General features: G+C 47.2%; 1 protein-coding gene across 1 annotated transcript in view; it reads left to right on the top strand.

Moving 5' to 3' along the window:
• LOC146276446 (thyrotropin-releasing hormone-degrading ectoenzyme-like) overlaps nt 1–12816 on the top strand; it is an 87478-nt gene that overhangs the window by 50158 nt on the left and 24504 nt on the right. Inside the window, exons 8-9 of the mRNA XM_084702010.1 lie at nt 6476–6541; nt 9072–9259. Coding sequence (XP_084558136.1) covers nt 6476–6541; nt 9072–9259 — 254 coding nt within the window. The remainder of the gene's footprint in view (nt 1–6475; nt 6542–9071; nt 9260–12816) is intronic.

Raw genomic sequence — 12816 nt, forward strand, 5'->3', positions numbered from 1 at the left:
CAGACTCAGATACAGAGTCAGTCACATAAGCTCTGATTGGCCAGCTTCCTTCCGATGACGATGACTGTAAGGTGTGTGATTGAGCATGTCTTTGAAGCGAGCGGGGTGATGTGGCTCCGTGATTGGATGACGCTCAGGTGGATTAGGAGAACCAACAAAGGATAAACCGGTAATCTGGCGTTACACAGCGTAAATGCAGGTTCCAAACACTGATCTCATCAGGGAGTGTGAGTGTCAATAAGCGAAGGCTAAGCACAGCTGGTCCCAACAGGCTTTCTTTGCTCCATAAACACACCCATTACAACCTGATGGAAATCCCTTCCATTCATTTCAATTCAGATTCGTCCAGAACTGTGCTGCTTGAGTCAATGTTAAGATAATGAGATTGTATTCAAAATCACACTGGAGTTCATCTTCCTTTATGAAAGTACCCGTTTTTGGGGGATTATTGTGATCACACACTACAGAGCCATTACAGGAATCCACAGCTTTCACTGATGTATGAACGGTATGTCTGACTTCAAAGCCTTACTGTACTTTTTCAGCGTACTATTTCTGGAACTTCTTTGGCCTATATTTCTAACAGTGTTAACTGTGACTAGCTCCTGATTCATTCTTCTGTGTAAATCACAGAGAGACGGAGACCGAGGGTGTGGCAAGGGGAAAGAGAGAAAAGGACAGAGTGAGAGAGAATTCTTGTGTCTGCTGACGTAGGCAACAAAAGAACAGAAAGTAGTTGGTTAAAAATGTCTCTGGGTAAACGTTAGTTCTGCGAGGTGAGGAGGTTGCTTCTGGGAGTGGTTGTCTTTAATTGCAGCCCCAAGCAATGCAGAGAGGAGGAGGAAAGGGGGATATCTTTAAACTTTTAATTCTTTACATTTATACAATTGTTTATCTATTAAATGAATCCGTAGGAGCGTCTACTCCAGATGACTCTTCATCTGGTGATACTGTTTCTATGGATACCCTAAATTAGGTGACATCTTCCATTCTAGAGGCCTGTGACAGCATGTTCCCTACCAACATGAGCTTCACGTTACTCCATGTAAATGGTCAGATCATGTCCTCTTTCAATTTCCCCAGGGGAAACCAGTCCAGGAAGAATAGTCAGACTGGATCGGTTTTGAAGCAGGGATCTTTTGAAGTAAGATCTTTGAGGTAATGCAAGGACAGAGCTTCCTGGAGGCAGATTAGAAAGGGAACTGGTTTGATTTCCACCCCTTCTTCTTCTCACCCCATTTAACCACCATCTGGCCACACAAACCGATACACATACACACACATACAAAACACATTTACGCACGCACAGCTGGCCATGTCTGACATGAATAAGATCTATTTATGAGGCGATCATTGGAGAGACACTCAGACAGAACACTGGAGCTGTTGTCAAGCTTGCTGTTTGTCACCCGCTCTCTACTCTCTCCCTTGCTCTCTCCCTTCCTCTCTCTCTTTGTCTGTCTCTTTGTCTGTCTCTTTGTCTCTCTCTCTCTCTCTCTCTCTCTCTCTCTCTCTCTCTCTCTCTCTCTGTCTCTCTCTCTGTGACCATATTCTGCCCAGCAACAGCAGACCACTATGTGTCCAGGCTAGCCGCAGCTGGTGCAGGGATCAATACCCTGCCATGCTCCTCCACCACACCACATAGAGTGGAGGGGGTGCTGATAAAAGGCCAGGCTGTGGCTGGCTAGCGTACCTGTCCCGCTAGAGGGGCAGCTGGAGGCTGGAATGCCTCTGATGCTGGACAGAGCTGATGATTCATCATGTAGCAACCAGATGGCTCGGCCATTCCCACCTCACTGCACAGACGTCTCGCGTGCACACATGTGGATGCAGACACCCACAGATTCTCTCTCTCTCTCCCACACACACACACACACACATACCACGCACAGAAGCAGTATGAGTTCATACTATGGGAGCAGGCTGCCTGGCTGAAATCCATCACACAGCCAACAGTCTGTTCAGCCATAGAGGGCCACCTACACACACACACACACACGCACACACACACACACACACACAGACACACACACACAGACACACAACCAAACATACACACACAGACACACAGAACCACACAGACACAACCACACATTCACACATAGACACACACACACACACTTGCACACCCAGCGGCGAGTGCTTAACTCTGAGGCGCACTGGCGGTTGCCAGATAAATGCTGAGTTGGAGCATGCTCAGTGTGGGGGGAGCCAGCACAGGGAGGAAACATATTGTCTTGCTGAATCGCCTTGTGGTAAAGCCAACAAAGAAAGTGATGTGAGTTACAATTACCAGTAAATGAGGATGGTTGTGCTACAAGCAGGCAGCAGGACATAGCAGAGACCAGGGATCCAGCATCCCTGAAGCCTCGGAGATTAGAGCAGGATAATGATACACTGAAACATCTGATTATCAGCTCTCTAGGAGCAGAGATAGCACTGAGGAGGAGGGGGATAAAGAGACAAACAGCTATAAAGTGTAGTTACATTGTTGAGTAAAGAGAACAACTTTGAAATATAGCCACGGTCCTTTGTTCTTGCCAATTCTAACCCCACCAGCATCTGAAGGGATCTCTGTCTTTCTAGCAGTCTCTCTCTCTCTCTCCCACTCTCTCTCTGTCTGCTAGTCTGTCTGTTGTCTCTCCCTCACTCCACCTTCCTCCCTTCCTCCCACGCCTCCTTGCATAATTGAATCCCAGCAGAGGGTGCGCGTGAGAAGAATACTGATGTCACTTCCTGCTGAACGGAAAGTCACAGCGTCACTGACACCCTGACCTCAATTACCTATGGGAAGTGGTAAGGTGTCTTCTACTGCACTCCCACTGTTGGGGGCTGTGTCGGGGGCTGGGCCTGAGGTAGAGGGCTGCACCTGGGGTCTGGGGCTGGGGAATAGTTATGCTCCTGCTGTCTGGGACTGAGGTTTGGGGCTGTACTGGGGGTTAGGGGTAGGTCTGTTCTGGGGGCTGGGGCTGGGCAGGGGTCTGGGTCTGGAGCTGAGGGTGAGGCTGGCCTTCACACTGGGAGACAGATAGCTCTTCCACTAAGAAACAGGACGTGTGAAGAGTGTACAGCATTTCAACTCACACACTGCTAGACAGGTGATTATCCTGCCAGCTGACGCCATTAAGCTCCTAGTCCATTCAAGATGTCAGTCGACCATGGGGGAAATTATGAGAAATCTTGGTAAAGTGAGTTATTGAAAGAAGAAAAGTATTTCTTCTTGGGAGAGAGGAGACCAATGAAAACCCTGGCCTGAATACCCAAATAACTATTCTCTTTGCCTGTGGGAATATTGAGAACCTTCCTTACCCCTTTTTTTCCCTTTTCTTTTCCCCATTATATCCCCTGAATCCAATCTACAACCCCAGGGTGCTTACTCCACTCTTACTGTCTGACAGGCACCCTGGAGTCAGCTATCTACAGATCCTTCCTCTTTCTCTTTCTCTATCTCTCTTTTTCTTTCTCTTTTTTCCATTCTCCCTCGGTCCATTTCCCTTCCTCTCCGTCTCAGACGGAGGTACAGCTGTCAGTGCTCTCCCCTTGCGTGATGATGGAGTTTCAGGATGTTCTCACACAGATGAAATGGACATATAGACGTTCTCTAAATTCAATTTTCTAAATATTAGAGCTGTTAGATGCTTACCCTAAAGCCATCCTTCATCCATATCACTCGCTTTTCATTTGCTCCCTTCCCCCGCTCGCTTTATCTCTCTTTCTTTCTCTCTCTCTTTCCTTCTCTCTCTCTATCTCTCTGTCTCTTTCTCTCTGTCCATCGCACTCTTTCTTTTTTTTCTTTACCTCTCTCTCTGGTGTCCTTCTCATTTCCTGTTGGTAAACACAAGTTAATATTCTTAAGTCTGTTACTGAGTTTGGCTTGTGCCATTTTTTTTATTGTGTACAGTAAATATTTAAGGCGATTGCACTGAGAAAGCAATCTAGTTTCAGATGTTCCTGGCTAAGCAGTTCAAATATGCCACATCAGGGAATAATTAGTCTGGGAATATTACAATGTTGATGTGATATCTGATGAAAAGAGGGGATTGTGGCTGCCATCCTTGAGTGTGCTGCAGAGAAGAAATATTCAAATGTGTAATTGTAATAAAAATGCATATGAATGAGCGCTGAGCCGTCCCTGTTGAGTGGTCTGTTCAAGGTCTCAGACGGGATGTTGTTCTACAGTAATCAGCCTACTCTATCTTTATACAGGTCTCAGTTGTTCGGTGTGTTCTCTTATTAAGAGTAACAAACGTAAAACACAAGGACGGGTTTATTTCTCATTGATTTAACATTTATTTTGTCATTTTAGTCCCACTGGAATGGATTCTTTTTTTAAAATTTTTTTTGCAAAGGATGATGCAATCCTTCTGATGTAATCCTTCAGAAGGTAGTTTTTCTCGTTGTTACAGTAGCTATGTTCAAACCAGTGTAGGGATAAGTGGTGTAAATGGAGTTCCTTCCTGAGCTGTTTCCAGGTTGGTATTTTTACCCCTGTGTGGTGACAACCCAGCAGAGTGCTTCAGTGTCTGTTCAGCAGAGATGAGAGTTGACATGCAGCCCACAGGAGAGACAGAAGACCTCCCCGTCCTCTTGCCCTAGGCCAGCTGCCAGCCACTCCGGGGAGGAAACTCTGATGTCTGGCAGCCATGGAGGGGCAGACCTTTTCTGTCAAGGGAGTAGACACAAGATGGAGGACGGAAGAGAGACAGCTGACCTCCTGGGTCTGGTGCCTGTCAGCCCAAGACTGCTGTGTTTATAAAATCCCAAACACACAGATAGTGTATCAAACACACAAGCAAATACACAAATACTCTCACACACACACACACACACACACACACACAACACAGGCGTGTCCAGTTTTGACCCCGGCCTGGACCTGGCCTGAGGTTATGTGCCAGGGTGCCAGTCTCATTCAGCTTGACGTAAGCCTACAGAGGCTGGTACAGCCTGGCACTAGGGCTGCCTGGGGGAAACAGGTTTTACTGCTGCTTCTGCTGGGCTAACTATAGACAAGAGGAGATGGAGGGAGGAGAGCAAAGAAGCAAGATGGAGAAGAAAAGAGAGATGAGATGTTCAATGTTAAACGGGGGTCAGATGGCTGAGCGGTTAGGGAGTCGGACTAGTAATCAGAAAGTTGCTGGTTCGATTCCTGGCCGTGTAAAAGGATGTTGTGTTCTTGGGGAAGGCACTTCACCCTACTTGCCTTGGGGGAATGTCCCTGTACTTACTGAAAGTCGCTCTGGATAAGAGCATCTGCTAAATGACTAAATGTAAACCGAGAGAGAACATGAAAGAAAGAGGAGAGAAATAGAAAAAAAGTGAGCAGAGGATGGTTGAGAGGGGTCGTGTGAGGTGATGGTGGATTGTTTTGATTTGAAGCTTTTGATTGTGTCACTGATGTGTACAGAGTTGTGTACTGTGTTTGATGCCTGTGTGTCTTTATCTGCACTCGTGGAGTTTTAGGTGTATTTTTAAGTGTGTGTGTGTGTGTCTGTGTGTCTGCACATTTAGTAATTTTGGGTGTATTTGTGTGTGTGTGACGAGTGTGACATGATTTTATCTTCCAGCTCCCTCTAGGAAGGTTTAAAGGTGCTGGTAATAAAGCTATCCGGTCTGTCATCTCCTGCTCCTCCTAAAGAGCTTGCTCCTCTTATCAGCCAGCCCACCGCCCCTACAGCTCAGCTGCCTCCACCTAAATCAGATAACGCTCATCAGATTAGGAGGCCATGCACTCAGGGAATCTAGCAGTGAATAAGTAGAGATGTTCTCAGTGTGGTGGGTTGTATGACACACACACACACGCATACTGTCCTGTACGCACACTGTGCCAATACAGTACGTGGAAAGTTCCCAACCAACACTCAAACTCAGAAGAATATACTGGATAATGTACACATACACCGGATTGAGTTCCATTCTTCAGGCCCAATAATTAATGAGGGAGTCAGGTGGCTGAGCGGTTAGGGAATAGGGCTAGGAATCTGAAGGTCGCCAGTTCGATTCCCGGCCACACCAAATGACGTTGTGTCCTTGGGCAAGGCACTTCACCCTACTTGCCTCGGGGGAAGGTCCCTGTACTTACTGTAAGTTGCTCTGGATAAGAGCGTCTGCTAAATGTAATGAATACATGTTTTATACTTTCCTCCTTTTCTACTGTTGCATATTCATGACATCGATTTGTGTTGTTTTGTGTTTTATTATGTCTAGGTCTTAATGTTATCATAGGGACACACAGTGGGCAAATCTCTCCTAAACAGACGGAAACATTAGCATAAATCTATCAGATATTCTATAGAGAGGATTAGCTTTATCACTGGTTGTGTGTGTGTGTGTGTGTGTGTGCGTGTGTGTGTGTGTGTGTGTGTGTGTGTGTGTGTAATCCTCATAGAGGAGCTGTGCCAGTCAAACTAAGTACTCTTGGTGTCTTACATGTTAAGAGAAGGAATCTAAACTAAACTGACTATTGTTTCTGCAGGATTACCTGATGACTCACATGTATGGAAATGCTGCCAGGGACGACCTCTGGAACAAGCTCTCTGAGGTATGCTTACAGAATGATGTGCATGTGTGCTTGTATGTTTGTGTGAACACGTGTGTGTGTGCAGGTGTGTGTGCAGGTGTGTGTGTGTGTGTGTGTGCGTGTGTGTTCACGTGAGATTCTGCCAAGATAATCTATGGGATTGGTATGCGGTGACCTTCCGAAACACCTTCACACAGTTTAATTACAGCACCAAAGAAACCGAGCCACCGCCTCTGACCGAGATAGGGGATGCCATTTGGCAGTTTCTCTATCAGCCCCTCAGACAGATAGGGGCTGGTATTCACAGTGGTGGGACGTGCCAGTCATCTGATGAAGCCTGCTTTTCTCCGCTCTGCTCCTCTCAAATATTCATGAGAACCTATTAGCTTCAGTGGTCCCTCATGCCTGCCAGACACAAAGAGCGGTGTGAAGCCAGGATGTGTGTGACCTCGGACCCAGGGTGTGTGTGTGTGCCTGTGATGCAGGGTGTGTGTGCCTGTGATGCAGGGTGTGTGTGCCTGTGATGCAGGGTGTGTGTGCCTGTGATGCAGGGTGTGTGTGCCTGGGATGCAGGGTGTGTGTGCCTGGGATACAGAGATAAAGACACTCGCAGCGACTCTTATTCTGCCTTTGTGTTTTTTTCTGGTCATCCTTATTTAACAGCCAACGATGACACATTACGGGGTACACGAGCACACACACACACACACACACACACACAGACACCTGCGCACACACACACACACGCACACTGCTGTGACAGAGTCACCTCCCTCTGTGTCTTGTGTCACTCAGCATGACATTTGACAGACCCCCCGGATCCTGCGTGGAGTCACCTTTTCCCTCCCCCCTAAACACTGTTTATATCTCTGTCCAAACTCTCTCACGCTCGTCACTCCGCGAGGAGTGTCATGAATGCTGAACACTCTATTTATGACACTGAAACAGTGGGCGTCCAATAGGCTGATAATTGAAAGAACATCTTTTCGTCCGTTTCCTGAAATCATCCCTCTAATCCCTGACAGCTCTTTCACAGGTGACAGGTCTGACAGATATGATGATTAGTCCAATTATGGCTATTTCTGAACACTCCAGAACTTATTTCTTCCTAATTATTGTCAATTTCCCTAAAGAGCTTTACCAGCTAATCCACTCATTGTAAGGCAGGTGTATCAGGGAGAAACACTCTCTGTCCACACACATGCAGACGGAACAGACACAGATGATAATCCCTGTTTCTGTGTCTCCCTCATGCTTCATGTAGAGATGAATCACAGACAGGGGATTATGCTGGACTGTGTACACTCTGGAATTGGAGTCCAGCTGCCAATCACCTGTAGGAAGAACTCTTTATACAAAAATAATTTAAACACACTTACAAAGTGCTATTTAAGCACATATGAAAAAAGCACGCTGCACACTGAAAAGCCTGCGTACAGACTAGGTTTGTTATAGGGCTGTCGTTATAGTGTGTGTAGGGTTCAAACTAGAGTCAGCAACACACAACCCAGCTCTGTACTTTTGAGACCAAGAGAACCTCATTGTTCAAAACCACCTCTGCTACAGTTCTAGCTAGATTCACAAACTCTGCATACTGGAATATTAGCTGATTTATTCCTTAATTGGGACTTAATTTAAGTTAAAATACTTTGTCTGAGAGAGAGAGAGAGAGAGAGAGAGAGAGAGAGAGAGAGAGAGAGAGAGAGAGAGAGAGAGAGAGAGAGAGAGAGAGAGAGAGAGAGAGAGAGAGAGAGAGAGAGAGAGAGAGAGAGAGAGAGAGAGCGAACCATTCTGTAACCAAGGTAACCACAGCGACGCTGAGCTTTTTAATTAAGGTCTTAGATTTTTTTCTTGTCCTCCATTTTTCACTTTTACAGTTTCCTTCACTTTGTAGAGAGGATGTAGAGCGTGTTCCACAGCAAGGCTTCAGATCTCCGATCGTTAATGAACCACCTACTCACACTGGCACAAGGTCTGGCAAGATTAGAAAGGAGGGGAGTAGAGAGGAGGAGTGAGGAGAGGAGGAGACCGTAGAGGAGGTCTGGTCTCTTAGGAACACACACTAACACACACTTTTTCCTCCAACCACTGGACCTGAGCCTAGAATCCAGCCCACAATTCCCCTCCACGTACTTTCCGGTGCAGGCTGATTTGGAGGGCCCTTGCGTGGAGAGGAAGCCTCTCTGACTGGGCTTGCTCGATCCCTGATTAGCCCCTCACCGCGCCACAGGACCAGGCTGCTACTTCATGACCACCCCCCCCCCCCCCCGCCCCCCCCCACTTGTCCAACCCTCTCCACAACAGAAGAGCTGCCATATCAGTCCCCCACCTGCACCTAACCATATCTGTTTGACCAGCACAACACACACGCACACACACACACACACACACACACACACACACACACTGTATATTGATCCTCTTTCTTTTTTCACAGGTTGCGTCCTTTAATCATTGAGCATATTGATTGCGAGGGTTCCACTAAGTGCCTGTGTAACAACGTGGAGTTGACAGCTTGATTGATGGAGTGATTAATGTGATGTGCGTTCAGGCCATGAAGACGGAGGGGAAATACATCAACATCAAGGAGGTGATGGACCTCTGGACCCTGCAGATGGGCTACCCTGTGGTCACCATCAGCAAGAACGACAGCATGGAGCGCACGGTCACGGTCACACAAGAACACTTCATCTACGACGCTGACATCAGGACACGAGACCCGGACCTATTGAACAAGAGGTATGCTCCCGCGACCCCCTTGGTCGGCGTGCGGTGTGATCACGTTTAAGAGTCTTGCAGATGCAGTTTAATGAGACTGGCGGTCAGGTGGTCAGCATTAGCTTCTCACGCCTGTCAGCAGAAAGAACGGGATTCTTCCGTCTTTGATAGAACGAGAGAAGAATCCAGAAGGTCAAGGAAGGGTGATGTTACAGTCGATTGTCAATTTAGGTTCATTTTCAGGTTCAGTCTTCCTTTGAACTCATTAGCTGAGGATAAAGGTCTGAGGTGGTTGGGTTAAGGTCAGGTTCATCAGAAGGACAGTCCAGGATCAGTGAGCCTCATCAACAGGTCGGGACAGGCTAGTGCTTCTGGAACATGCCGTGAGCTGTATTCTCAAACACCTTGTCTTTCTTTCTTTCTCTCTTTCTCCCTCTCCGGTTGATGCTTTGATGAAATACGGATCAGGTCAACCCAGGGCAAAGAGAGAGAGGGAGCAAGAGAAGGAGAGTGGAAAGCTGAGAAGGGGGTGGAAAGAGAGAGAGGTTTGGGGGGCCGAGAAAATCCTGTTGTACAAAAACGGGTAGGGGAGGCAGAGTGTGAAAGGAGTCAGTAAAAACGGAGGGACCTCTTCATTTTCACACACTCATAATGAAGGTTTCCCCCTTCTCTCAAACACTCTGTATTCATGATTGAAGTAGTGTGCAGTACAGCTGCCCTGACAGACACAAACAAGAGCTGAGTTGACAAGCAGGACAGCTGTGCTCAGAGAGAGTGCAGAGCTGTCATTCAGAGTTGTGTTAAGACCCACAGCAGAGCTGTTGTTCAGAGTTGTGTTAAGACCCAGAGCAGAGCTGTGTTCAGTTGTGTTAAGACCCAGAGCAGAGCTGTGTTCAGTTGTGTTTAGACGCCGAGCAGAGCTGTGTTCAGAGTTGTGTTTAGACGCCGAGCAGAGCTGTGTTCAGAGTTGTGTTTAGACCCAGAGCAGAGCTGTTGTTCAGAGTTGTGTTTAGACGCCGAGCAGAGCTGTGTTCAGTTGTGTTTAGACGCCGAGCAGAGCTGTTGTTCCATTGCATTTAGACACAGAGCAGAGCTGTGTTCAGAGACAGGACATATGGCTCCTGGTCTGCTTCTGTGGTGGATTTAGACATGTAGATGGAGAATGTGTCCTAATGGTCTGTTCTCCCCATTTCTGAATGTACCAGTACAGTTTTACAGAGTTCTCCATGTTCTGTCTTACTCAGGAACTGTTATAGCCTCAGGGAACTCCTACCACTGCCCCCCCCCCCCCCCCCCCAACCTGTACCTCTGCAGGAACACATTTCCCCCCTATACACACACACACACAGAAACACAAGCACACACACGATCTTACACGCAGACAGAAACACGGATATGCACACGCTCATTCATTCAGGTACATGCACACATCTAAATGAGATGTACCCTGTTCCTGCACATAATGCCGTGCCGCTGGGGCACTGATGTTTGTCACCTCATATGTATTTGTCTGGAAGGCTTGGGCAGACTGACTATCTCAGGGTCATCTCTGCTTGTTGTGGAATGGCTGGCCCATATGGGCCTAGATGGTGTACACGATTTCTTTTTCTGGCTGCATCTGTCTGAAGCTTACCTAGAGAGAGGCTGGAACTGGTAATGCTTTTTCTGTGTCTCCAAGGTAAGGCTTCCTTTAGCTCTCTATCCTGTCTAAGCTGACTTCCCCTGGCTGCGCTTATAGACACGCTCCCCCTCACAGACACACACACACATGCGCGCACACGCACATTGGCAGAACCGATTGGCCGAGCCAATGGGATTTTCACAAGTGTAAGGAGGACCAATAACAATTTACAGATAGGCAATAAGGCAGATATTCAGACAGACAGACTTGCAGGCAGACACAGACAGGCAGGTTATTTAGAGTATTGTATGTTACCTGCTAGCAAGGATATTATAAGTGAGGAGTTACCAGCTCTCTCTCTCTCTCTCTCTCTCTCTCTCTCTCTCTCTCTCTCTCTCTCTCTCTCTCTCTCTCTCTCTCTCTTTCTCTGTCTCTGTCTCTCTCTTTCTCTGTCTCTCTCTCTCTCTCTCTCTCTCTTCTCTCTCACAAAAGAGCAGCACAGCACCCAAAGAGCAGTAGAGAGCAGAAGAATAGGGTGATTTATCTTCCCTATTGTGTTGTGAAATACATACACATGCATACAGTATACTCTGCCATAAATTATAAATGATACACCTAGAAGCCACGGACAGTTTATGGTAAGGAAAGAAGTGGTATTTAGAGATAATTTATTTCAGAAGAAGTGGCGTCGCTACTTTTGCACTGCTAAGCACTTCAGGTCTACTGCTGGAAGGAACACCATAGCCGACTGTTCTGTCCATCTATCAGTCTGGGACTATAGAGAAGCTGTCTGTAATTTTTTGAATGTGTGTGTCTGTGCATGTGTGTGTGTGTGCGTGTGTGTGTGTGCGAGTATGTGTACGGGTATGTGTGCAAGTGTGCACACATGAGCGAGGGCATGTGTGTTTGTGTGCGTCAGTGAGGCCACCACACAGTCAGACGTCAGTGGACATGCTCGAACAGAACGCCCTTTTCTTTCCACTGTTTGAGTCCAGATGCAGGTTTTGGCAGCCACAGTTCACACGGGCACACACATCCGCTTCATGGGATTACACAGATGCTTTGATTGTGCCATAGCAGCCTCCCTCCCACAACACAGAGTGATAAGACCCCGGCCCTGTGGTGAACATCCCTGGCTTCCACAACACACATGTTTTATTCATCAAAAGAAGGTCAGGTGGAAATGAGACTGTTTACACACACAAACACCCGCACAAAACACACACACACACACACAAACATCCGCTTGAGGGATCAGGTGTTCCCTTGTGTTTTCCAGAGTACAAAGACGCACACACAAGCTTACTTTTAAAAACTATGAAAAAGACCTACCTTTCAACACATGAAACATTAAACACACTTTCAGGCTTCACCCTCCACAATCTATTCCTCAATGTCAGATGAATGGGTTAGCCACGCCCCCCCCCCCCACACACACACACACAAACACACGCATACACTCTATCTCTTTCTATTTCTCTCTTCCCCACCTTTCCTCTCTCTGTCCATACAGACACGACACACCGACTGCCACACCTTCATTCTCCACAGAATATGAAATGTTCCTACGCCAGTCATGGGGAGAATAAATAGCAAATGAAATTAATAGTTTGAGGCTCAAATTGATTTTGTCGTCACCTGCTGAGATGCATGACTATTATGGGGGTGTGCAATTACTCTTGCTAATTACGTTAGCCTCCCCCAGGTACGATTCCAGCATATCTAAACCCAGTTTGTTGTGCCGGGGAGGGTGTCGGGGCCTGTCGTGTGGCGTTATCGATGTATAATTGACTTGAACTTCAAGCACGGTCACAGAAATTAATCTCAGTTACACGGCCATGGCCGACTGGATTTAAATGTGGAGTCAGAATCTGTAAAGCGAGATCCCCTTCTGTTCTTCTTTTGAAGAGAGAGAGAGAGAGAGAGAGGGAGAGAGGGAGGGGGACGGAGGGAGGCA

The sequence above is a fragment of the Hypomesus nipponensis genome, chromosome 7, assembly GCF_054491055.1.
Source record: "Hypomesus nipponensis isolate SF chromosome 7, ASM5449105v1, whole genome shotgun sequence".
In the NCBI taxonomy this organism is placed as follows: domain Eukaryota; kingdom Metazoa; phylum Chordata; class Actinopteri; order Osmeriformes; family Osmeridae; genus Hypomesus; species Hypomesus nipponensis.